This window comes from Zosterops lateralis (genome assembly GCF_965231275.1).
Source record: "Zosterops lateralis genome assembly, chromosome: 20".
Lineage (NCBI taxonomy): Eukaryota > Metazoa > Chordata > Aves > Passeriformes > Zosteropidae > Zosterops > Zosterops lateralis.
This window is the reverse complement of record NC_139780.1, coordinates 5,243,808-5,268,116: the sequence shown is the minus strand read 5'-3', so window position 1 is coordinate 5,268,116 and position 24,309 is coordinate 5,243,808. Positions and strand designations below refer to the sequence as shown.

The window sequence follows — 24,309 nt, the reverse complement described above, 5'->3', positions numbered from 1 at the left end:
CCTCCTCAGGGCTGTCACTGGGCCACCATGGGGTCTAGGGCCAGGTGGGGCCGGGTTCAGCATGGTGGGTCCCCATGTCAGCCCTCCCCATGCTCTGCTCACCCAGGGGGCTCCTTTAAAGGACACCCACAGGACAGGGGGTCCCCTCAAGGAATGGGATAAAAGTTTATTGTATGTAAGAACCAAACCCATGAGATATGTACATGTATTTACATGACAAAATGAATAAGCCTAATTATTTACAACAAGGACCGTCCTTCACAAGTCTGTACATCAATACGTAATCATGAAAATATATTTACACACGGGATTCAGCAGCTGTGGGCAAGACGGAGATGGGAAAAAACAAAACCAAAGGGTGAGGTGAGGGGCACCATGTTGTCATGGACCTCAGCAGGGCTGGGTGTGGAGGCCTGTGCTGGCCTGCCCAGACACTGTCCCCACTCTTCAGAGTAGCAGTGTGGACCCCGGCTTGTTGTGTCCTGAGGAGATGGGTGGTAGATTTGAGATGGCTCCTTTTCATCCTCTTTGTCTCAAAATTGCCGACCTGTGCCTCAGTGCCTTTTTGGGCCATCTCTCCTCCTCCTGATGCTGGGTGCCTGGTCCATTCTCTTGCCCCACAGGCCCTGGTGGGACGCAGGCTGGGAGCTGGGGGTCTCTGAGGGCCTGGGAGGGTTTACAGCTCACTGAAGCGCACTGCTGGCTCCAGCTTGTGGGACAGGGCAGTGAGGACCTTGTCGAACTTCTCGTAGCGCTCAGCCTGGCTGCTCTCAGCCCCACGGCTGCCCCAGAGCAGTCGCAGCTGGAACTCGGTGCTGAACACTTCCAGCAGCTCCGCCTTGCCCTGGAAACCTGCAAGAGGGAGAGTCAGTTCCCTGGGATGGGATCCCCTGCACCCGTGGGATGCTCTATCCCAGTGCGCATCCCAGCTGCACACTGGGAATGTGGCAGAGGGAAAGGGGCTCTGCTGTCTCTATTGCTTACCTTGCAGCTTCACCTCAGCATTGGTGTGGTAGAGCCCCCCGTGGTGAGCCACCATCCGTGCTGCCTCCAGGTGGGCCATGACTACCTCCACGCTGTTGTCACTGGCCTCCCAGGGCTTGGGGCTGTCCGTCAGAGCCTCATCCCGCTCCAGGAGGGTCACAAGGGGTATGATGTAGGGAAAGGTGGTGTTGGTCAGCGGTGGCCCTTCTGGGGAGAGAGAGACACTCTTAGGACCCCGCAAGGCCCCGTGACCCTGCATCCCCCTCCCCATCTCCCTGCGGAGTGCTCATGTGGCCAAACGCTGCGATGACACCAGGCTGCCACTGCGCTCCCAGGAGAGGCTTTAAGGCTCAGCTGGACACAGCAGCTGCTGTGTCTATTCGATCGTTGTGCCTGGGGCCATTGCCTTGTCCAACACCAGCTCCTCCCAGCCAGGGTTTCTGGCTGTGCTGGGAAGGGAAAGCTGATGGCCATGCTCAGGCTGCATTCCCGGGGCTGCAATGAGGAGCAGGTTTGCAGACCACAGGGCATGAGGCATTAGAGACACATGGCTTTTCATCTTTCCAACTGGCTGCCCCGTCCCTTGGTTTGGCACTCACTGCCATGCGAGCACGATGGCTTGGCTCAGCTGCTGGTTTTATTTAGTTATGAAATACTTCCTTGGGAAGGAAGGGGCAAACAAGGCCAGATGGGCTCTGCTGAGTGCTGGGGCGGTTCAGCAGACGGAGGGTGTCTGGCACTAGCTGAGAGAGGGTCAGAGCTCTCAAACAGTGCCCAGACAAAAGTGGGAAGGAGAAAGCAAGTGAGACAAGAGGAGTTGCTCCTGTTACCTTTCCCTTCATTCAGGCTCTTCAGGAATGGCTTAAGCTTCTTCTCATAGAGGATTGCACCCTCTGTGTGCCGCTGCCGCAGCACCATCCAGGTCTGCTCCAGACGGGCAATCTGAAAGGAGATGGGGCAGGTAGAAGGTGCTGGGGGCAGCACAATTTCCAGGCACCAAGGAGAACAGCCTGACCCTGGCGCCATAGTCCCCAGCCCTGCACACAACAGTGCCTGCTGCTCCTAAAAACAGTCTCCTCCACCAGTGCTCATGGCCAGACATGGCACAGCTCTGGCACTGAGGCTGGGCTTAGGATTTCTCCCCCTGCCTGTGCCCCAGGACAGCAACTTCCCTGTGTCACAGCTGCCTTGAAGATGAGATGCAGGGAGGGGGCAGCCATTCCACCTCCTTTGTGCAGGCAGGAAGCAAGACTTCCCAGCTGGGCTCGATTTAAAATTGAATTTTAATCTCCTTTCATCTTCCAAACAGAGCAGTGTGGCCCGGAGACGCTGCTGCCACAGCCTTGAGACTGATTTGTATTGTACCGGAGGGCAGATTCATTTCCTCCCAGGAACACAGCCCAGCACAAAACAAAAAGCCCAACCACCGAAAAACAATTGGATCCTGGCGGGACTAGGCTGTCTGCTCCATGGAGGGGATGGCTCTTCCCCTTCCCTGCTTGCATCCCAGCGGATGTGGCCCCATGCCTCTTACCCGGGGCATTTTCCCCTTTCACCCATCCCAATGACTCTTGGAGCCTGCATGACACAGGGAGAGGGATGCATTTTGAGCAAGGGGCTGAGCCCAGGCCATGAGGACTAAAGGAGTGTCCCCGTGTACCTGTGTCATTTCCAAGGCGCTCATTACAGCTGCAAAACTGAACATGTTCCCCATGGTGCTCTTCAGCTCAGCAGCCAGCTGGATGGTTTTGTGGAGCAGGGCTGCCCGCTCCTCCGTGCTGCCTGTGCAGCCCAGAATGTCCACAGCGATCATGATGGACATGGTGTGAAACCTGCCAAGGGGCAAGACACAGAGCGGGGTCAGCACAGGGAGGGGGGATGCTATGGGGGTTTAGACAGAGCTCCTCCTCTCCCCTCCCCTGTGCCAGGCTGGGAACACCCAGGGGAGTTGGGCCAGGCCATGGAGGGCAGCTTAGTGGGCTCATTGTGGCCGTGCTGTGCCGTACCGTTCCAGCAGGTCCAGGCGGAGCTGGTGGCCGTGGGGAAGGGTGAGCAGCTCCATGCCAGAGCTCACCCCCATGAGCCGCTGCATCTCCGCTGTCACACCCAATATCCGGGCGACCTGGCAAGGAAGGGGAAAGCTGATTAGACCTTTGTTAATTGAGAAGAGGCTGAAGTGTCCTCGGGCAGCCTCTTGCCCCAGCCCAGCCTCTGCCTGCCCTGGCTGATACACCACAGCAGAGCCCAGCAGGGATGCTTCAATGCTCAGGGGTTGTCTGATGTTCAGGGATGCACTGATCCCTGCCAACCCAGATCAATCAGAGGGCAGCAGTGCCCATCCCTCCCTCCAGGCCCTGGCCATACCAGGCAGTCCACTTTGGTGATGTGTTTGGCCAGTGTCTTCACGTCCACCTCTGCCAGCAGTTCTTTGACCTTCTTTAGCACAGTCATCTCCAGAGGTTTGTTATCTAGGGGGATAAGCAGGGACTGGAAGGCAGCAGGGTTGAAGGAGGAGGTTTTTTCCATGGTGGGGGGCACAAAGCCCACGTAGTCCAGCTCTGCTTTCCGCCTCTGCCCTGCCTCTGCTTCCCCAGAGCTGTTCTCTACAGTCCCTCTCTGTCCTTCCTCCACCTTTAGCCTCTCCACGTAGCTCTTTGTTGGTAGCTGCTTGATGTCGTGGGCTGGCCGGTCCCTGCTGATGGGTGAGGTGGGGTGCAGCTGGCAGTAGTGCCCCGTGTCCGGGTCGCTGTAGCTGTTCACGGAGGGAGAGGGGGAGGCACGGGCGTACCCATGGCAGGGAGTCGAATGGGAGCTGTGGGCGGGGTCTGGAAGAGGTTTGCTGTTGTTCCCATGGCACAATTGAGGCTCGCTGGACCTTCTTATGACCGGAGAGGCTGGGGTGATTCCAGAGGCTTGGCAGGCATGTGGCTTTAGCCGTGTGACTGTAGGGAGCAGAGGAGACACTTATCAAAGCCTGAAGATGCACACACGTGTAGAGACCACGGATGCAGCAGCCCAGGGACATGGGGCTCAGGGAAAACCCCTCTGCCAAAACAGAACAACCTGGTCCCAGGATAGCTGTACAATGATACAGCTGAGGACTAGGCTGAGGTCGTCCCTAAAGTCCCCCTCCTCCCATCCCTGCATCAGAGCAGTGCCAAGTCCAGGTTAATCCACAGCCCCACTGTCTCCACAGGGATGGAGGGGCAATGCCTACCTGTGCTGTAGGCAGGTGATGCTGGGTTCTCAGAGATGGGGGACATCGGGGAGTGCAGGTCTTGGATCTGGTCCACGCTGACAGCACAGTTGCGAATGATGTCTCTGTGATGGGGCAGGGACACGCTGGGAAGGGGGAAAAGGGCACAGGTTAGTCCCTTAAAGCAAGTCCTGGGAAAACACAGAGAGGCTGGGATGAGGGTTTGCTGCCCCAACACCTCACTTGGATCATCACCTCCTTCCACAACTACATATAACAAGTTCAGCTGGAGCAGTGAGCGCGTAGTCCCAGCAGCAGCTGGGAGCACAAGGGGTCACTACCCACTGACCCCCATAAATCAGAGACAGATCTGCCTGCAGGGACCCTGGTCCTACAGAGGAGAGCTGAGCAATACAACAGCCATGTCAAGCCAAGGTACTCGGGATGGGATTAGTTTGGTCCACTCCAGAGTGCCGTGGGGAAGTGAATCTAGCAAAGAAGTAATGGACAGTAGTTTTCTAGGATTGTGCTGCAAAGTGGTATCTAATACTGTTACTCTATTTCCACCTGGGAGCTGTGTTGGGCTGGTTAGGTGAACTGTTGCTCTGACTCAAAGTTTAGGAGAGCTGGAAAGTGCCTGCAAACAGGACATGGGAAGTTTCCTAACAAGCAACGAGGTCTTGGGTTGGTGGGGCACCAAGTGGTGGCCTGATGCAAACACTGTGTGTCAGTGGTGCTGCAAAAGATGCTGACTGCAGGGAGGGCTGCAAGGAGTTATGGCAAGTAATTCACTGCCCTCCCTGCCGTGGGTGAGGGCTGGGCTGATGTGATGTGTTTGGTCTTGAGCACTGTGCCTCAGCAGTGGGAGGAAGATGGGACAGCAGTGGGAATGATAAGGGATTTGGGGAAAATGTGACTGATGAGGAAAGACTGATGGATCTGGACTCTTCTTCTGGAAACACATATGCTCTTCTGGAAGTTTGAGTGTTTTCCTTTTCCCAGCCATAACAGTTGGTTGCCTGTTTTCTGCTGGTGCATTCTCACCCTGCCCTTGGGCTTAGAAGGTCAGGGTGGTGAGAAAGCAGCTTGGCTTAACAACAGGCTGTGTCCTGATGGAGGCAGGGGTAGATGGGTCTGCCCTTGGCTGCTGCATGCGAGGATATGCATGTGGCCCTGCCTTCCCTGCAGGGCTCTGGGCAGCCTGGGACTGCCAAAAGTGAGCCATACAAAGGAAGTCTCCTCCTCCACCTCTGGAGATGCCCAGCTGGCCAAGGTTAATGTGAACAGCTCAGCTTTGTGAAGGCTGTGATCCAGACTCTGTGCGGACTCCATCAGCACAGACCCATCAGTCTCCTCCTGCCCATCAGGCTTTCAGCTCTGCTTGGTAACTCCTTGCAAAAGCTGAATGGAAAGGGCTCTGAAATTAAAAGGGCCATTCAAAACCAAACAACAAGTGCTGTCTTGGTGTCTGGGACTGACTCTCCTCTCATGTTTGCCTGGGAAAGCTCAGCTCCATGGCTCTAACAAGCCCTGACATGCTGGTAATCCTGGACTGGGTGATTGTAAAACACTCTCTGGCTTCTGGCCTGTGATACTAAAGTCATGTCTGCTTGCTGGGCATCTGCTCTGGTAGCTCAGCATGGCCAGCAGCCAGCCTGTGAGAAAATCCTAGCTCCAGGTGAGTACTGGTTCTTCCTCCCATGCCTCTGCTGGTCTCTCTGCTGATCCCCAGCCTCTACCCTCCACCCAGAGAGCAGCGACTGAGCATATCCTGCCTCATTCCTGAGGCTGATCCTCTGCTTAGCTGAGCTGGAATGAGACCACACGCTCACCTGGTTGGGCACCCCTCAGCCCTGGTGATCTTGTCTGCGGTCAGACCGTCCGTCATGGTGATGCTCCTCCTCTTGATGTGCCCCCCTTTCTGGGTGGAGGGGCTGTGGGGCCCACCATGCTTCCCATTGGCCAGCCCATAGCTGGCCTCCAGGTACCGCAGGGGGAAGGTGCGGTTGATGGGGCAGTAGATGATGGCCCCGCTCTGCTCTGAGATGGCCTTGCGGTTGCCCACGTAGAAGCGGACAAGGGCTGGCACGTTATCAAAGCTCTCCTGCTCAAAGAGGTACTGGACGTGGGTATGGCCATCACTGGACTTGACCGTCACCTTGTTGATCTTGAAGTGCAGCGGCTCGTTGTGCCAGCGGCACGTCAGCACGTAGTCACCCAGGCTGGTGAGCGAGTCACGGATGAGGAAGTCGCCGTTCCTCTGCACAAGGCTCTCGGACACCTGTCAGGGGGACAGTGCACAGCTCAGCCACAGCCACGCTGGATGGACCACAGGGCATGAGTGGATGCTCTGCTAGGGTGTTATTTGGGGCACTGGTTGTTCCTCTTGCCCCTAGCTCTGAGCCACAAGAGGGCATTTGCCGTGGCAAAATCAGGCAGCTCAGAGCTAATGAAGCCCTTGACCAGATGTTTCCCAGGAGGACAGGCTGGTGGTTCTGTGTGGCCTCAGAGTGCTCTGCCACAACACTTCAAGTAAAGGGTGCCCGGAGCCACCCACCTTCCCCATCTCACCTCCCGGGGGATGCGGCCGTGGTACCAGGCATGGCTGCGCAGGTCGGTGCTGCTCAGCTTCAGCTCCTCTTCTAACTCCTTGTGAAGCTTTTCTGGTGATGAGTCGAGGATGTATTTCTCCTTGGAGAACTGTACAGGAGAAGAGAGAGTGTCAGGCAGTGCAGCAGTGCAGGGACTGGAGAGGGAAGGGCTGGCAGGATCCTCACATGGGGACTGTGGCACCTGCTAGGAGCACACTGTCCCCAAAGGCCAGGTAACTGAGCTGTGTGTGAGGATCACTGCTTGTGGAAAGGATGTGGTAATGTGCCTGTTGATGGGCAGGTGCTGTCACCAGGAGCACTTGGAGGGTCTTCTGGTGGCATGTCCCTATCGTGCCTGGCCACCCTGTGCCTGGTGTGCTGCCCCTCTGCCCCAACTAAGAGCTGAGTGTGCTTATGCAAGAGAAAACTCCTTAAACATCTCCGGGGTTGAACTGTCATTAGAAGTACTCTTTCAGGAGGAAAGAGCATTATTGCTACTCCTTTAAACATCTACCACATTTCTCCTTTCAAAGGGTTAACTCACTGTATTTAGCCTGATGGCACCATAAATAGTAATGACAAATGAAAAGGGAACCTTCTACATCGAAATTAGCTTTTAGAAATTAGCTTTCACCAGCACTGGTGCACCTGAGCCTGGAGGATGCAATTTGCCCCCTCCTTTCCCCTGGAGAGATAAGGGATGATGGCATCATGAGTCTGTTGGCTGGAGCCTGCCTGCCTCCCTCCCTGCCTGCTGCTGGGCCAGTATTCCCTGAGGGCAGCTGCTGGCATGGTGGAACACATGAGCACGGGTTTTGAGGCGCTTCTCTGGGTTGACACAGTGGCTTTGAGGTGATCCTGCTGTGGTACTGACACAGCTGTGTGATGGAGCAGGGCGTGGGAGCCAATACTCCTGGGTTCCCTCCATATCCCAGAAGTGTGGTGACCTGAGGGGGGATGTGAGTCCACTGCCATGGACTAAGAAGCTTGGATGGGGCTACTGGGGTGTCCTGTTCCTCTGCTCCCATGAGCGAGGGTGGCCTGGCTCACCTCCGGTGGCAGTGCCAGTTGTAAGGAGACAGCGAGGGCTGGCCCAGCTCCCTGCTGCCTGTTGGGGCAGGATTCTGGTATTGTCTGACAGGACAGGCATGGGCTTGAAGCCCTGCTGACACTGCTCTGGCACTGCCAGAGGAGCAGGCTGGCACTCATAGCTGGCCTTGTGTGGCAGGTGGTTGCCCAGAGCATAACGGGCTGCAGCCCCATGCCAACACCTCAGGGACTTGCCTTGGAGCTGACCTCTGCCCAGTGCCTCATCCTCTGTGTCCTGTATCGATTCCCTCTGCTCCTCTACTGATTGTGAGCAAGGGAAAGTGTAGAGCACTGTTCTGCTGTCCTGCCTTGTACCCACTGTTCCAGCAGTGTTTTTGGGACCCCACAGAGTCCCTCAGCAGGACTCTGACCCCAGGCCTCTCCTTCCTCAGAGGAGATGTTCCATCCCTCCTGGTAGCTGCATTCATTCTCCAAACCAGGTAGAGATCATGTCCTGGGGACCCTGCTCCAGCCTGGGGAGAAGGAAGGAGGCAGTTGCAAAGGGCTTGTGCACTGGACTGTGCTCTCCAGGGCTTGCTCTCACCAGCCTGGACCTGCCTTTATTCCTCCCTTCTCAACTCTTGTCGAGTCAAAAGTGGTGGGAGAATGGAATCAGCCTATGAAAACAGTGTGGATTGAACTCTGATTTGCTCATCCAACCATGTTTGTTCTCCCTATGAGAGGATCCTGTTGACTGGAGCTGCAGGGATGTGTGGATTGTCCCCCCCAACCAAGGGAGCTGAGTGCTTGCTGCTGCTCTGGACCCTCCTGGAGACAAAGCCACCCCATGCTGCTGAGCCCGATTAAAAATAAATGGTAGCCGGCGGATGCTGCAGGGGTCCAGCTGCCTCCTGGGGGGCCCAGGCCGACAGATCCTGTTTCCATGGTGACAAATCCATTGCCACAGAGCAGACCCGGCTTGGCCGAGGGGTGGTGGGGGACCCTTGACTGCAGCACCCTCTCTGTGATATGGTTTCCCCCAAACTCTGGGGGACCAAAGGACCCCCCAGGAACCTATGCTATCTGTGCAGGTGAAAGTCATCAGAGCTGAGCTGGGAGCAGTTTGGATTACAGCTCTCCCCCCACCACCCCTGGAGCAAGGATTAGTTCTGCTCAGCATTGTACATCTGGGTTTTCCTCCAAATCCTCCCCATGTAAACATGCAGGGTAACAAAAACACAAGCCCAGCTGAGCAGTGCCCGGTGCCTCCAAGCCCAGATTTGGGCAGCAGTTGGCTGCCATCCATGCCAGGAGCCATGAGCTAAGCTAGCAGGAGAGAACAGGAGGTTTGGGAGAGGCAAGGAAGGTTTTGCATCTTGCAGGTGGGGGAGGGAGCCCAGTTGTGAGCAGAGAGCGTCAGAAGCCACCTTCTCCAGACATGTGGAGGGCACAATCCCTTCAGCTTCTTGTCTGGGTAGTGAGATCCCACTTGATTTGCATGGCCACCAAGAAGCCACTGCTTGGAGTGATTGTCAGGCTGTAACGGCTGCATCACACTGATCATGGGGAGCCCTTTTTCTTGGTGTGATGTAACTGAGACCAGTCCTTGCTGTGATTCTCTCACGCTACTCCGACACGCTGCCAAAATCACCTGTCTGCTCCTCCTCCTGTGTGGGAACTGGGCTCCCCACAAGCCCTTGGTGCAAAAGCCCCCCGTGCTGCCAAGGGCCGTGTTTCCTGGGGAGCCCTTCAGCAGCGCTCCAGTTTCCCCTGCTCCGTCGGGAGCGTGTCTCGAAGGAGCCCGGATTGCAGGCTGCCAGCTGGCCCCGCGCCGAGGCGCTGGCACGGCACTGGCACGGCCTGGCAGGGTGGCTGGGCGCTGTCAGGAGCGGGTAAACGGATGTCTGAGATGTCTGAGTGCTGAACAGGCATCGCTGGGCGCCCTTGGCCGTGCCAAGGGAATGGCTAAAGATGCACGGCCCCGTGTGAGGTCTCACATACTAGTGGGTTGGGTGTGGGGAAAAGCCTGGACTCCCATTAGCATCTGGCTGGAGTGAATGGTGCTGGGCTCCAGCATGAAGAGCCCCACGGCATCTTCCAGCTGAGCAGGAAGAAATGGGGATTGGAGTGGTTCTCCAAACCAGCCATACCAGATAAACCAGCTCAAAATCTGCCAGAAATGATGCCAAGCTTTGCTTGAGGAATCCCAACCAGCAGCCAAGCTGGCTCAACTGGAGAAAGGAGAGTGCCCTGATGGGCTGTTTCACAGTCCTGGGGCTGGGGAATCCTCTGGAGCAGCCATGCAATGGGGCAGCTGCCATGAGAAGGCAATTCCTGAGGCTCTCCATCCCTGCCTGCTTCCCTGACTCTCTGTGCTTGCTTTCTTGATGGAGGAAGTTATTCCCAGCTGGAAGTGAGGCACAGACTGGAACTGGTAATGGAAGGGCAAGAGCTGCAGGGATGGAGGGTACTGATGCCTGTGGTGTGTATAAAACAGTGGCTGTCTCTCTGCCTGCTCTAAGCAGAGCTTCAAAGGCTGGCATTTGGCTTTCTATCCTGGCAGAGGTAATCTTATGAAACTGGAGTGATTTCCATTCTGCTTTCCTACTCTCCCCTGCCAACCTGGAGGAGTTGCAGATGAGGATGAAGTCAGCTTGAAGAGCAAGGTGTACTCACACCCCACCCTGCTGATAACATCTGACTAACCCCAAGGCACCAAGCACATCTGTTCTCCCTCCTATTCATGCTGCCTACCCTGTGCTAGGACCCTCGCTAGGGAAATCCCAGACCCTTCTGGAGTTCTCCAGCCCTGCTCTGGCTGCTGGAGCAGCTCTGGAGCTTGGGAAGCAGAATCGTGAGGAAATGGAGTAACAAGCCATTGGGAACAGGTGCCTGGGGAAAGCCACAGACTTGCATGAGGGGTCTTCTCTGCTTCCTCCACACCTGGCAATGGGCTACTTCAGTGATGTATTTTTGAGCAAACATCCTTGCTGAGCATCACAGCAAACCCAAGAAACATTCTGCTTGCCTGATGCAGGACTGCTGCACTGACCAGTCCAGGCACCACCCGAAAGTGGTTACTCCACCCTGCATGACCATGAGAAAATCCCATCACAAACAACCCCCAGGTTGTTATGGGCTTGCTCTCAGTCTGCATGTCCTGCTGTGAGCCAGTCTGTCCTGCTGATCCTGATATCCACATGAAAATCACTTGTCCCTCTCTCATCTCTTGCAATGAATCTAGGAACCTAAATGGCCTCTGAGAAGGCTTCAGCCTATCTGCCCACCCCATAGATGACCGAAGGCATCTCTTGGTTATGTCACATCTCCATTAGTCCTCACTGAAGGCAGATCTTGGCTCAAGATCTTTGTTCTGGAGTTCAAAGCCCTTCCTAGGACTAGTCCTGGCTACCCCCATGGTCTCTTCTCCCCTTGCCCATGCTCCTTTGTGGCAGCTCTGGAGCAATTCTATCTCACTGGCAGGGGTGGGGTGCAGCTGGGGTTGATGGTCAGGAACATCTGGGTGCTCTAAGGTGGGACAAGCACCCCAGGCAGCGTGGCAGGGTGGCGGCATTTGCTGCTACTGCCACCCCGGGGGAGCAGGTCTCCAATGCAGTGATGGCTTGTGTGTACACACATTTCCATCCATCTATATATTACTTATCTCACTCCAAGACGGCGGCAGCGGCTGCTGCTGCATCCCTTTTCAGAGCTGCTATTGGCCAGAAATGATGTCAGTGCTTCCCAGGCTGGGTGCACCGCCATTGGCGGTGAGCAGGGATGCGGCTGTCAGCTGGAAGTGCTCCAGTCATTCATGGGGACTTCAGTGTGTGTTTGCTGGGCACGCTTGGACACAAATAGATGGTGAAAGATCTGGCAGAGCCAGGTGAGCACTTAGGGCTTCACTTTTAACTCTTTCTGCGGTTGGGATGGAGTGCCCTTCATCCCTTCTCACGTCCCCGCACAAGAGCCAGATGCTCACCTGTCCCTCCCTTGTTCTGGCAGCAGCTGGCTGAAAGCACCCGCTCACCCCCTGCAATGTGCAGCCCAAGGGCATGTCCTCATGTTGTTCAGTGGCCTTTGGACAACTGGAAAAAGCTCTGCTGCTTTTCCCTCTTCACCCCCACCAGCAATCAAAATCCCTGGCTTTGCGCTGAGATCAGCCGCAATCATGACAAGACTTGAAATGCTGCTTCTGGGTTCCGTCTTACCCAGAATAATCTCTCAAGCTCGGCACCTACCTCGCTCAGCAGGAGTTACTGAATAAGACTGCCAGCTCTCTTGGCTGCCGGCTCCCTTCTAACTTGCAGTATAGTACAGCTCGTGCTTCAGAGCCTGCTTGGCTCCTGCAGTCCTAAACACCTTTGCTCTCGAACTCAGTAAATGAGGGAACCGATTCCCAGCAGCATGCCCCCCTTGTGCAAATGCCAGAGTCCAAAAATAGGACACCTACACCCGTGCCCAGACAGTGGCAGTGCTGGAACCATCACAGGACAGGTGACAGATGGATCCCAGCTTTCTCCCACCAGTCAGACCTGTGCAGTGCAGCACAGAGATGGAGACCCCCGCCAAGAAGCTGCGTGTTCATCTGGACTGGGTCTCCCTCCTTTGCTCAGCGATGCTCCGGACACATGCCACCTTTTGGGGGATGCTAAACGCTCCCCTTCATGAGGTCTGCTGCAGGTGAAGGCTCCCCGCAGAGACTTTTCTGCCTGTCAACGCGCCGGCCTGGGGAGATGTGGTGGCTTCGGCTGCGTGACCCTGGCTGCAGGGGGGCCGAGCTCTGCCCCCAGACCCGCTGCTCGGCTCACCCCGCGCTCGCCGCCGCCTCGTTGAGCCGCTCGCACCAGCTCCGTGTGAGCGGGGCCACCGCAGGGCTCCCCCGCTCTCCAGCGCTGCACCCGGGGGTCGAAACAACCCCCGGCGGGTGCCCGGCCGGGGGTCTCCCGTACTCTTCCCCTCCCACTGCCCCCGCCGCCTTCCCCACGCGTGCGGCTGCCCGGCGGCACCACGGGGGCTCTGCCGTGCGGTCCCAGCGCCGCCCCCGCTCACCTGCACCTGCATAAAGGAGCCGCGGTAGAAGCAGCAGGCGGCCGCGGACAGGGCGCTCCACAGGCTGCACCGCTCGGTCATGGCGCGGCGCGCCCGGCGGGGGCTGCCCCGGCCCGGGCTGCACCGCCGCTGCCTCCGCCGCCGCCGGGCTTCAATTTCAGCCGCTTCCCCGATTACCTCATCCCTTGTCGGCGGCGAGGGGCGGGCACGGTGCGGCAGCTCCGCCCCGGCCCGCCCCTGAGGCCGCCTGGGCTCCGGGGAAGCGGCGCCTCGGGGGGAAGCGGTGCCCCGGCTGCCCGCGCCCCGCGGGGGAGCGGGACCCAGCTCCTCCCAGGGGAACCCACGTTCCCATGCCACAAAGGGAACCAGCATCCCTGAGGGATCGGGCAAGCCCGGCTGCCGTGCTCTGAGGGGAAGTGGGGAGCAGCTCCTCCGAGTGGAACCGGCACTCCCGTGTCGCAAAGGGAACAGGCATCCCTGAGGGGACCAGGCGCCCCTGAAGGGAAGCGCCAATCCTACATTGCAAAGGGAAGCAGCATCCCTCAGGGCATCAGGCACCCAGCTCCGTGTGCCTTGGAGAGAACAGGCACTTGTGATGGCATCGGGCATCCCTGGAGGGAACCGGCGCCACGGCTGCCCGTGCCGAGCGGGACTGGCTCCTCTGAGGTGACTCAGCTCCTCAGAGGGAAACAGACACCCCTGAAGGGAACCAGCACTCCTGGCTGCCGGTGCTCTGAGAGAAACGGGCTCCTCTGAGGGGATTAGACATCCTGAAGGGAGCCAGCACCCCTTTGCTCCCCATCCCAAATCTGCCTGCTCTCCCCACTGATGCCCTTGGGTCAGGAGCAGCCTTGTCCCCTCTTGTGCATCCTGTCTTCCTTCACCCCCTCATGGTGACACCTTTCTGGGGATACACCAGTGCCCACCTCACACGGTGGGGAGCCGGCTCCTGTTTCCTGTGTAGGCTGTCTCTGACTTGTGTTTAATTAAGGCTCTGCTTCGGTTTAATTAAGGCCACAGTATCACGTATGGGATGTGCAAGGCAGCAGTGATGACTCAAAGCATTGCTCCAGCCTTGACTCTTGAATAAATCCCCCAAAGCTCTGCCTGAACCCACTGCCGGGAGCTGCTCTGTGCTGGAGACAGGCAGGGGCTCCCCCAGCCCTGGCAGTGACAGGGACTCACACCTTGCTGTTCTCCTTCCACATCCATCCTGCACTGCACGGCCTGGATTTGGCTGTGCTTTGGTAACTGGGGGCTTCACCCTCCCATCTGCAAAACGTGTCCTGGCCCAAGGAGCCCCACGCCTCCCAGGCGAGGCTGTGACCTCGGAGAGGCATTCCTGCTGCCACCGACCACAGAACCCTGCAGCCTTCCTGCTAATTAATTCAAACGAGCCCCTCACATTACCAGGCAAGGAGACAGCATCCGAGGCTGATGAGATACAGGTCCCTGCCTGAGCAAGCAGCCCTTCTGTGCAGAACAAAGAGCTCAGAGGCACAGGCCGGGCTCTCACTCTGCCCCTGGTTTTGAAGGGGAGAGAGGACACAGGAGAGCAGCATGGCTGAACAGCAGGACAGGGCTGAGGCACGGGAGAACTGGTGGCAGCACACAGCCTGCAGGCAGGGAACGCGGGGCAGCAGGTCCTACGGGTCCCATGGGTGCCTGCAGCCCCACCAGCGTGGGCAGGGAGGATAGACTCTCCTCCTCGCCTCCTGCCTGGGGCTGAGGGACAGAGCAGATGGCACTGTGCAGGGACATGCTGCTCCAAAAAGGTGCGATGGTGATCTCCCCTGTGATGGGCTCCATGGTTTCCTAGTGAGGCTTTCACCAAAAAGTGAGCGGGAGCCTCGCGGGGTGCTGCAGGGTGAAGTCCTCCAGCTGTGACTGTGCTACCCCTCCTCACAGGGAAGCTGAAAATCCCTGACTGAGCTCTCATAGGATGTGTGACAGCTTTACTGGTTGCTGCTTTCCTGAAGGGTAATGTCTTTCTGCAGCTCCTTCACCTGCACAAATGCCAAAGCCGGGGTGGCTGGGATGTTGAAATAGAGAGCTGGGTGTGCAGATCCCCAAGCAGCTTGGAAATACCAGCCCTTAGGCTATTATTAAAGCACATTAATTACCAAGTGCTTATTGATCCTGGCTTTCCAACCCTCTCTAGCTCCCAGCTGCACGTCTAATCAGGCCAGGCTTGGCCGTTTTGCAGCTGAATCTCAAGGGATGATGTTTGGCAGATCCTTGGTGCACACCTGGACACATACCTGCCTGTCAGCCTTTGCTCATGAGGGCTTTGCAACACATCCTCTCCCTCTTCCTGACTCTCTCCTTCACCAGCTCTTTTCTTCCTGTCTTTCCTTTGCTAACCCCTCACCAGTGTTTCACCTCTGCTTGTTTCCCTCCCTCAGCTACACTGACCAGTGGCAGACCCCAGCCCCATCCTCCCTTGCTCCAAGGGAGCACGGCAGCCTCCCACCCTAAATCCTGCAGGACCTGGGGCTGAACACTGCTGGGTCCTGAGCACCCTGCAGCTGCACGGGCTGCCAGCCAGGCACAGTGCCTGCAATCAGCTGGAGTGTCCCTGTCATCCCGGTCACTCACACTTCAGATAATTACTGATTTGACTAAAATAGCTGCTGTCACTGCAGCCATCAGTTGCTTTGCTGACCAAAAGGAAGTGGTATATAAATCACAGCCCATGGACTGTTTCTGGACACCACGGGGATGGATGAAAAATAAAGGCCAGATAGCTCAGGTCTGAGATCTGACTGGATGGTAGGGAATTCTCCTGGCTCACCATAAAGTACTTGATCCCAAAGGCAGAGCCATATCCATTGCTCCTCACCTGTATTGTTTCAGTCTATTAAATCATGAGCCATAAAATGTGTCCATCTCTGGGTGCACACACTGACAGTGCCAGGGTAAACACTTCAAACTATTCCGTTCCTCCCCTTACCCCTCCTTGCCCTCACAGGACTTGCCTGAGTGAACAGGAGTTTCTCTGCATGTCCTGAGGTCCCCACACCAGGGCCCTTTGCTGCACTGGCTTTGCAGGGGAAAATGAACTACATCACAGCCAGACCCAATACGCCCAGTCAGAGCTTTGTTGTCCTGGCACACATCCCACTTCCAGCCCTGTGAGCTCCTATTCTGCCAGTCCCACATGGCTTAAGGGCGCAGAGAGGAGAACATCCCACCCGCGGGATCGCTCTGCTGCACATCAAAAATCTCATCTGACCCCAGTGCCTAAAGGCTGCCAGCTGCCAGACTTGGCATGTGGGGTCCTCATTAGCCCCAGGGATGGACACACAGGGAGGTAACCCCTGTTGGAAGCAGCAGATGAGTTCAGGGTCCAGCCAGCTCCCTCCCAAGTTTGTCAGTCGGTGCTGCCACAGGGGGTTCCCATGTTTCCGTGTCTGGCTACAGCCACCACCAGGAGCCCCAAGTCCAAAAGATGAAGGTGCAGGGCTCTGTGCTAATTAGACCACCCAAGATGGGCACCTCAAGTCACTTCTCAACAACCCCATCTGCCCAGTGGCACACTAGATTAGATCCCCACTGGCCAGCTGGACTCAGGAAGCTCCAACTCTCCTTAAACAAATACCTAAAAGGCCATGGCATGGCAGTGACCACCTTGTCACTTCAGTGGGTTTCAGGGCTCTGTCCCCAAACCTCACAGCACCCCTGCCACCACTCCTCTGTGCCTGCCCAGTGCCCTATTGTGCCAGCAGCCTCCTGCAAAAGGGCCGCTCTCCTCCAGAGCCAGGCGCCTCACTAATGAATTTCTGGCCAGACATGAAGAGTCCTCAGGAATGTTAATAGTTTGCTGAGGATAAGCAAAAGATTTGGAGAGATTTACACCAACTTTCATGTGACAGCCACGAAAGTGGCTCAAACCCTTCCGTTTCTTTACATGGGGGCGGAGGGAGGAGGCTGCGTCTGTGGGCGTTCACAAGTGTCTGGGAACATGAAATGCAAGCAGCTCCTGTGGGAACAGCACTGGGGCGACCACGTAGGGTTTGTGTCTCCTCTGTCTTCCCTGGCCTTGCCAGAAATATCATCCAGGGCCAAAGAAAGAGCTCAGAGGGGAGGAGGGGTGCATAATTGAGCAGCCTGATGGTGTGAGACCTGGACAATTTCAGGGCCACCATCCCCTCTCCACCCCTGGCACCCAGCTGGGACAGGCTGTGATCATGCTCTGTGTCTTACCTTAACGTATTCACTGCCAGACTCCAGGCCATCGTGGTGGCTAAAAAGAAAAGGAACAATAAAAATATATAAGTAAAGGGCAGTAAGTTGTGACATTCAGGTCAAAGGCAGTGGTGGTACAGCTGGGGGAGCTGAGGTCTGTGTCCCTTGAATTGCCACGGTGCCAAGAGCATGGCCATGGTTCTGGGAGAGATTCCCATAGCCCCAGCACTGTTCCTGCCTGCTCTGTGCCTACTCTCAGCACGGGGCTTATCCTCTCTAATGCGATCAGGGGAGAATGAGGCCTTTTTAGAGGATCTCACCCCAAATCGGCTTGGGACTGTGTAAGCTGAACCAGGGAGACCCAGCAGCCAGGCTGGGGTCCCTGCAGGTCACAGTGCTGGGGGATACGTGTCAAGGTGGGAGGCCCTCTGTCCTGTTCCCTGGCAGAGCTGCATTCCCAGTAGGCAGCTGTTGGGACACACCACCCAGGCAAGCATTTTTGATTTTACAGCTTTGTGCCACCCTACAGAATTCAAGCTCTCACCAAAGCTAGGCCTGAACTGTGATGTCCTGATGGGGACAGCTTTTCGTCCTCTTATAGGTCCAGATATGTGACAGTATGAAGGAGTCCCAGGGGAACAACAGAGAGTTCAAAAGGAGAGAGGCTGTAACAGCCTGAACTGGGATGTGCTATCTTGAGGTTTCACCTTTCAGAATAGAATACGAAAATCCAGATGTTGTTAACTAGAATCCAGAACCTGTTGCCTCCCCAGTGCCAAGTTTCAGTATGGACATCCTGTTGTTTGCCAGGGTGGCTTGCCTGAGCACAAGGCAGCAACAGGGGCCTGGGGATGGCAGGCTGCCACACCAGGACAGGCAGCTGCAACTAAGGAATAACCAAATCCAAGGTCATCATAGATCTGGGATGTCCCTTCCCTGCCAAGAGCCACCTCGTCAGATCCATACTGGGAACTGCTGAGGGTCCTGCACACAACTTCTCCCTGAGTCCCACACTGGTAGCAACCCTGGGGGCCAAATTCCTCCTCTGTGGGCTCTCTCCAGGCTGAAGGTGGTGCCTGGTGGCCTCCCCAAAGGGAAGCAGGGATAGCGAAGCAACCATTACAACCACTGACATTTTTCCACTGGACATCCCCCATGGTGTTCCAGTGGGTTGTGACACGGTCTACATGAATCCCCTGTAGTGTCCAGCCTTCCAGAAGACAATTCCTACTTCTGGAACCCTTGGAAGTCATTAAAAACATGTGGATGGGCACCTCATGCCTCAGTTTCCCCCTCTGTAGAGCTGCCTCTAGGGAGGTGTTGGCTGGCAGAGGGGTCTGCAGGGAGTGTCAGGCAGTGACACTGCCTGGGGGAAGTGGTGTTTCCGTGCCTCACGGCATTTAAGGACACAGTTTAGTGCTGAACACAGCAGGGCTGACGTTTGGACTCAATCTTGGGGGTATTTTCCAACCTTAGCGACTCTCCAAGCCCACACTGCAGAAACTGCATCCCCTGGTGTCCAGCTTGGGAGGGGAAAAAAGGGGCTGGAAATCAAGCCCATACTTTTTTGGAGGTGAAGAAAATAGCAGAGCATTTTGGGAGTGGGGACGGATGCAGACTCCCCTGGGCAGCTGTGGGCTGCCTGCCTGTCCCGGCGCTGCCTCTCCAGCCTGTTTGCCCTTCACAGGCTGCAGAGCTGCTGCCTGGTGCTGCAAGAGCCGTGAGAAAAACCGGCAGGAGGACAGGGGGCCTCTGGGCAGGAAGTCGGGAGCATGGGAGCAGCTGGGAGACGCTGCGAGGGCCCAGGCAGGAGAGGCCCCTGTGCTGGGGAAGGGCAGCAGCTGGGACCGCAGCCCCCCTGGTTCTGCACATTCCTGGAGGAAACGGCATTTTTGGGGGCAGACGAGCGCCTGGGAGAAATTCCAGGGCTGCCTTTGGAGCGCAGCCGTGGCTGAGCTGCTGGGACCCAGAGCTTCAGCAATGGTACTGGGGAGTGGGGGTTCCCTTTGGGCTTGGGAAGGCATCACCATGACTTGCAAATGTGCCAAGCTCCAGGCTGGCTGCTGGGAACAGTCCAGGAGGATCCTGTGGGTCCAGCCCTGGTTTGAAGCCCAGGCTCTGCTGTACCCTAGAGAACTAAATCTGGTCACCTCCGGCCTCAGTTTCCCCTCTGTAGAGCTGCCTCCAGGGAGGTGTTGGCTGGCAGTGCTGCCAGAGGGGTGTGCAGGGAGTGTCAGGCAGTGCCTGCGGGAAGCGGCGTTTCCGTGCCTCATGCATGGCCGCGCGCACAGGGAAACCGAGTCACGTCCGCCCTGCGACCTGCCAGCGGTCATCTCCCGTTAGTCAGCGTGTCTCTGCTGGGGTCACAGCCACCGCCTTGCTCTGAGCAGCTCCACAGGCTGGCTGCCACTCCCTGTCCCACAGCAGCACGATTTACCCCCTCGCAGGCCTGATTCTGGAAGAGGCCTCCTGCGTCCGAGCATCCTTAGCCCACCCTGTCTTGGGGAATGTCCTTTCCAGAAATATTCTGGGGGGGAAGGTGGAAAGGGCCATATTTGTTTTCCCCCCAAGGGAATACACTGCTGCCATGGCCTGGCAGGAACAGACTGTCCCCATCCCCAGGGATGTGCCTGCACAGGAGGAAGGGCTGGGGCGCAGCATTATCCCGGTCCCACTTCCTCCCACCCACCCCACAGCAGGGCCTGGCCTTGGAATGGCTCTGGCAGACGGCTGCTCCCTGAGCCAGGGGCTGTGGCAGGGGCTCTGGGTTAGAGTGTGAGGGGCAAAAATAACCCTGATGCCAAGACCTGGTGTGGTCACTCTCGTGCCTCAGTTTCTCTGGCAAGCAGCAAAGCTAACACCCATCATCGGGGAAGCCTCACAGGATGCAAAAAATCATTGGCCCCCATTTTTTTGGAACCCATTCCCCAGATTGAAGACACCCACGTAACCCACCCATGTCCCACTGCTGCTTGGCTCCCAGCTTGGGAGCCAAGTAATTGGGAGCTGGCTTGGGATCTAAGTAATTTCTGGGAGACTGGATGAGCCCTCTGCACCCTCCTCGGGGACTCTCTGCCACTGCTGGGGCTCTGTGCTCACCAAGGATGTCACAGTGCCACCAGCCCCCCAAACCCCCGAGCCCCTGGCTCCCCGGGTTAGCCGCAGCCCCTGGCGCAGGGTCTGCTTTGGTTTCAGCAGCTCTTTCCTTGAGGAAAACACCACCACGGGCTGGAGGCCTCGGCACCCGAGCAGCGGCTCGGCTCCGGCATTCGCGTCCAAGTTTTGCGCCCGCCCCAAGCAAAGCCCCTTCCCAGCCTCTCCCTCCCCATCCCCTCCGCTGTGCCGGCGTGCGAGGGGTGCTCGAGGGGCCAGAACCCCTTACCTGCCCTGTCCCAGGGTGGGAAACCTCCTGCCCAGCGCTGTCATCGGCCCTGCGGGATGCAGCGAGCGCCTCGGCTCCGGGATGGGGAGCAGCTCTCCCGCGCTCTCCCGCCTTGCACTGAGCGTCGGGACTTCGGGGCGCGCAAGGCGGTGGCGGACCCTCCTCCTTCCCGTCCCAGCCCTCCTCCGGCCCACCCTTCGGGCCGGCAGGAATGTGTGGCCGGCACAGCCCGGCTCCCACCGCCGGCACGGGTTTCTCCTTCTCCCCCCGCTCCCGGGACCACCCGGACCGCGCGAACGCTCAGTGTCAGGGAAAGGAGCCCCCGGCCCGCGGCGGTGCAGGGGCCATTTGAGTGCAGAGAGAGGAGAGTCAGGCCAGGGAAAAGGGGGAGAAATGTTTTCGGGAACAATTTGGAGTCGCCTTTGCCTGTGTTCCCAGTCCCACACACCTTGCTGGGTTGGGGTCATATTTGGCCCCTTACGCCCCGATGCCGTGGGGCTGCGGGATAAAAATCCCTCTGGTTGATTCTGCGGTCAAAACCCTCCAAAACATCCATCCGTCTTCTCAGAGGGCTGAACTTCCAAATTCCCCTGGAGGGGGAGATTGTGCCTGGAGTGGGGGGGGTTTGCCCAGAGTGGGGGTTTACTGGCAGGTGATGAAATGGGGACAGAGTGTCTGGTTTCAGGATTTGCCCCTGTGCCTTGGGAGAGGCAATGCTGCTCGGCAGAGGGGGAGAGGATAGAGGGGATGGAAAAGAGTGAGAGGCGGAGGAGGCTGTAACAGCGCTGCTGTGAGCTCCCCGCAGCAGCACATCCTGCTGCTGGAACACAGCCGCCGCGGGACAAAGAGATGCCAGGGCAGAGCGGGGCTGCGAGATGTTTCCACCCCGTCCGGAAACAGGAGAGAGCAGAAATCCCACAGGAAACCTCGTTCCCATGGAGCCGCTGACCTGACCGTGCTCCAGCTGTGCTGTCCCACCGGCCAGGTGCATCCCGCTGGCACTGTGGGCACGGGGGGACATTGCAGTGACCCTGGTTTTCCCCAGCCCCCTCCTCTTGCCCTGGAGGGGCAAAAGGGGGGGTCTTAGCAGAAGGCAGAGCAAACCTCAACAGCTATACCTGTCTGGGGAGATCTTGTCAGGATGATGTTCTTGTCCCTTTCCCAGCAGATCCCCGTCAGTGCTCTTTGCTCCAGCTGCGGTGTCAGGCCTTGTGGTTTGGCTGGGGTTTGGAGCCAGGCTGGAGCTCGGTGCCTCTGTGCTAGGGCAGGAGACATTTCCCACAGGCTCCTGGTCTGTCCTGGCCATTGATGCCTCCAGGGTGTCCCCAGGTTCAGCTTCTTCCTCCTGCTCTGCTTGTCCAGCAACTGAGGATGAGTCTGTGCCTGAGACAGGGGTGCTGGACATCTCAGGGCACTTGAGGCTGGGGAGTGGGGCTGTCTGAGGGGTTTTATTGTTGGGAGTCCCTTTCTCCCAGGAGTTCTGGCCGCTCTTGTCTTTGCCCAGGCTCTTCCCTGCCTTGCCCAGATTCACCCTGGGCATGGTGCCCATGTGGGAGTACATGTTCGATGACTGGGCGTAGGGGCCAGGGCTCTTGGGCACAGTGTTGAGATCATCCTGGGTGCCGTCAAAGGGCTCTCCCAGGAAGCCATGAGGAGGTGAGAGATGTGGACTGAGACTCTCGGCAGAGCTGGGGACCACAGAGATGCGCCGGATGGTGAAGGAGCGGGGTATGCTGGTCAGGCTCCCAAAGCCTTTGAACTTGAATAACTCTGGCAAGAAGAAAGGAGTGATGAGTGTGGGGTTACTGCTGGCACAGTGTGATGACGGCAGGTCCCAGAGCCCCTGGTCCTGGGTTGGGGTGAGCATGGGGCACTGTGCTGCCTGGTGTCACCCTGTTACACCCACATCTGCAGTCCCAGCTTGGCATGACATTCCTGTGATCTGCGGTGTATATGATGCTGCTTGAGGCATCTCTGCTGGGTACCTGGGGACTCTGCCCTGGTTCCTCAGAAAGCAGAAGTCGCGTGCCCTGGCAAATCTAGCGGCTGCATCTTCCCACCACAGCTGAGAGGCGGAGGAAACACCCAACCCTGGCAAGCAGGCAACTCTAGAAATTATTTCTGCCTACCTACTTCCTCCGGGGGACTCTGGGCAGGGCTGTTCCCATCCCCACAGCCTCAGGGCAGCCCTGCAGGATGCAAGAATGGGACACACGGCATCTCCCCAGGGAACAGGGGTGCTGGACACACATGACCTGCCCACATGTGCATGTCTCGCTAGCACGGTGGAGCAGGAACCAGACACAGGCGCTGCTGAGGGTGGGAGATAACCTCCCCACTTCCTCACCCGGTCCCATACCAGCTACGGCTGCCACCTGCAAGTGCTGAGCATGAACATGTTCGCCAGAGAAATATTTATAACTCCGGCAGGCGGCTTTGCATTTCACACCCCAGCCCCAGCTCAGCTCTGTGTGTTGCTGCAGTGTAGCCTTGGATGGTGCTGTGCCAGTGCTGATGCCACTGCCGGTGCCAGTGCTGGTGTCAGCACACAGGGTGAGCGAGCCTGTGGCTCCAGTGCTGTTGAGCAGTGCTTCCCTGCTGGCCCCTGAGTGCTGTGGGTGCCACCGGGAGTTTTGCAATGTTGATGTCACCCTGGGGCTCTGCAAAGCACGGCAGATTTGCTGGGACAGGAAGCGACACGTTGCAAAGGTGCTGAGCAAGGACCCGGTAGTCTGGGGCTGCTCAGCCTTTGAATTCCCACCTCCAGCTGCCATCCATGGACTCTGCGGGGCATCCCTGCAGCTGGACAGGGTGAAGAGGCTGTATCCCAAAAGCCCCTCTGCAAGGCAGAAACCTCGTGTCCTGAGTGCACTCAGAGGCAAAACTACTTTGTGCTAAACGTCCCCTTGGAGTCCAAGCATCTTCTGCTACCTGCGGCTCCTGGTGCTGCTGCAAGGTGGGAAAGGCAGCACTGGGCATTTTCCCCATTTCCCCACCACAAAGGAAAATCCCAGCTGGGATGGGGCTGTGGGTTTGGCCAGTGGAAGGGTCCCAAGGGAATGGAGGGACTGGGCCCCGTCTGGCGCCGGCCCCGCGGCAGGAATGCAAGAGAGTACAGCCCAGTGCTGGGAATGGGGTGAAGGCCACTGCAGCCGCCCCCCGGGGCTCCAGGGGAAAGCTGAGGTCTGTGAGAAAGTGCAGAGCTCGCTCCCGGTGGGTATCGAGCACTTCCTCCCAGAAGAGCCGGTGGGAATCTATTCCCAGGCTCCCTCCCTGGCTCCTCTGTGTCACCCCCGTCCCTGTGTTGCAGGAGCACCCTGGGGTGAGGGTCCTAGCCACCTCTAGCCCCCAGCACCAGCCTTTTACCCCAGCCATGCACCTTGACGGGTGTGATTTAAGGAGTGAAGACCCTCAAACGCTGCTGTGCATCCCTCTGGTCACATCCCAGCATCCAGCACAGGGCTGGGCTGCAGCAGACTGTCCCAGCAACCAGCTCCTGAGCCAACACCCAGCCCTATGGATGGAAACCCCCAAAGCCCTCCACCCCAAATGAGTTTCCTAACAAAAGCAGAGCCTGTCACAGCTCCAAACATCCCTGGATGTCATGACCCCAACTCTGGATGGGATGACCGGGGGAGTGTGTGAACACACACTCACACTAACTCTCACACATCCTCCTCCCCACCGAGATGTCCAGGTGAGCACCCCATTGCCCACCCACCCCGTCCCATGGCCACTTACTGAATTTCTTAAGGCCCCGTCGTTTCTGGCCCTCGGCCATGGCCGTGCTGGTCCGAGGCTGTGGGGACCGAGAGGGACAAGTATATAACTGTGAAAGCCCTTCCCTGCTCCTCCCTTCCTGCCCCCCCCGCCACCACTCTGCTGTC

At 57.6% G+C, this 24,309-nt stretch overlaps 1 protein-coding gene across 2 annotated transcripts; it reads right to left on the bottom strand.

Moving 5' to 3' along the window:
* Positions 1-157: 157 nt before the first annotated feature.
* Positions 158-24,278, bottom strand: SH2D3C (SH2 domain containing 3C). 2 transcript variants are annotated; one of them, XM_083875579.1, is made up of 12 exons: positions 24,164-24,278; positions 21,541-22,192; positions 17,059-17,098; positions 6,752-6,880; positions 6,013-6,461; positions 4,202-4,326; positions 3,349-3,926; positions 2,991-3,106; positions 2,645-2,816; positions 1,815-1,926; positions 985-1,191; positions 158-852 (listed from the first exon to the last, which is right to left on the bottom strand). In XM_083875579.1, the coding sequence occupies exons 1-12, from the start codon at positions 24,201-24,203 to the stop codon at positions 677-679; spliced, it is 2,796 nt and encodes a 931-aa protein (XP_083731705.1). In that variant the 5' UTR covers positions 24,204-24,278; the 3' UTR covers positions 158-676. The 2 variants fall into 2 exon arrangements, with proteins under 2 accessions (XP_083731705.1, XP_083731706.1); XM_083875580.1 differs by lacking the exons at positions 21,541-22,192; positions 24,164-24,278 and adding an exon at positions 20,423-20,526.
* Positions 24,279-24,309: the final 31 nt, after the last annotated feature.

Coding starts and splice junctions, on each gene's coding strand:
- SH2D3C (XM_083875579.1), bottom strand. CDS start 24,203: ATGGCCGAGGGCCAGAAACGACGGGGCCTTAAGAAATTCA. Junction 4,327..6,012: donor GCTGAGGGGTGCCCAACCAG/GTGAGCGTGTGG, acceptor CCCCCTTCCCAG/CGTGTCCCTGCCCCATCACA. Junction 2,817..2,990: donor CGCCTGGACCTGCTGGAACG/GTACGGCACAGC, acceptor GCCCCTTGGCAG/GTTTCACACCATGTCCATCA.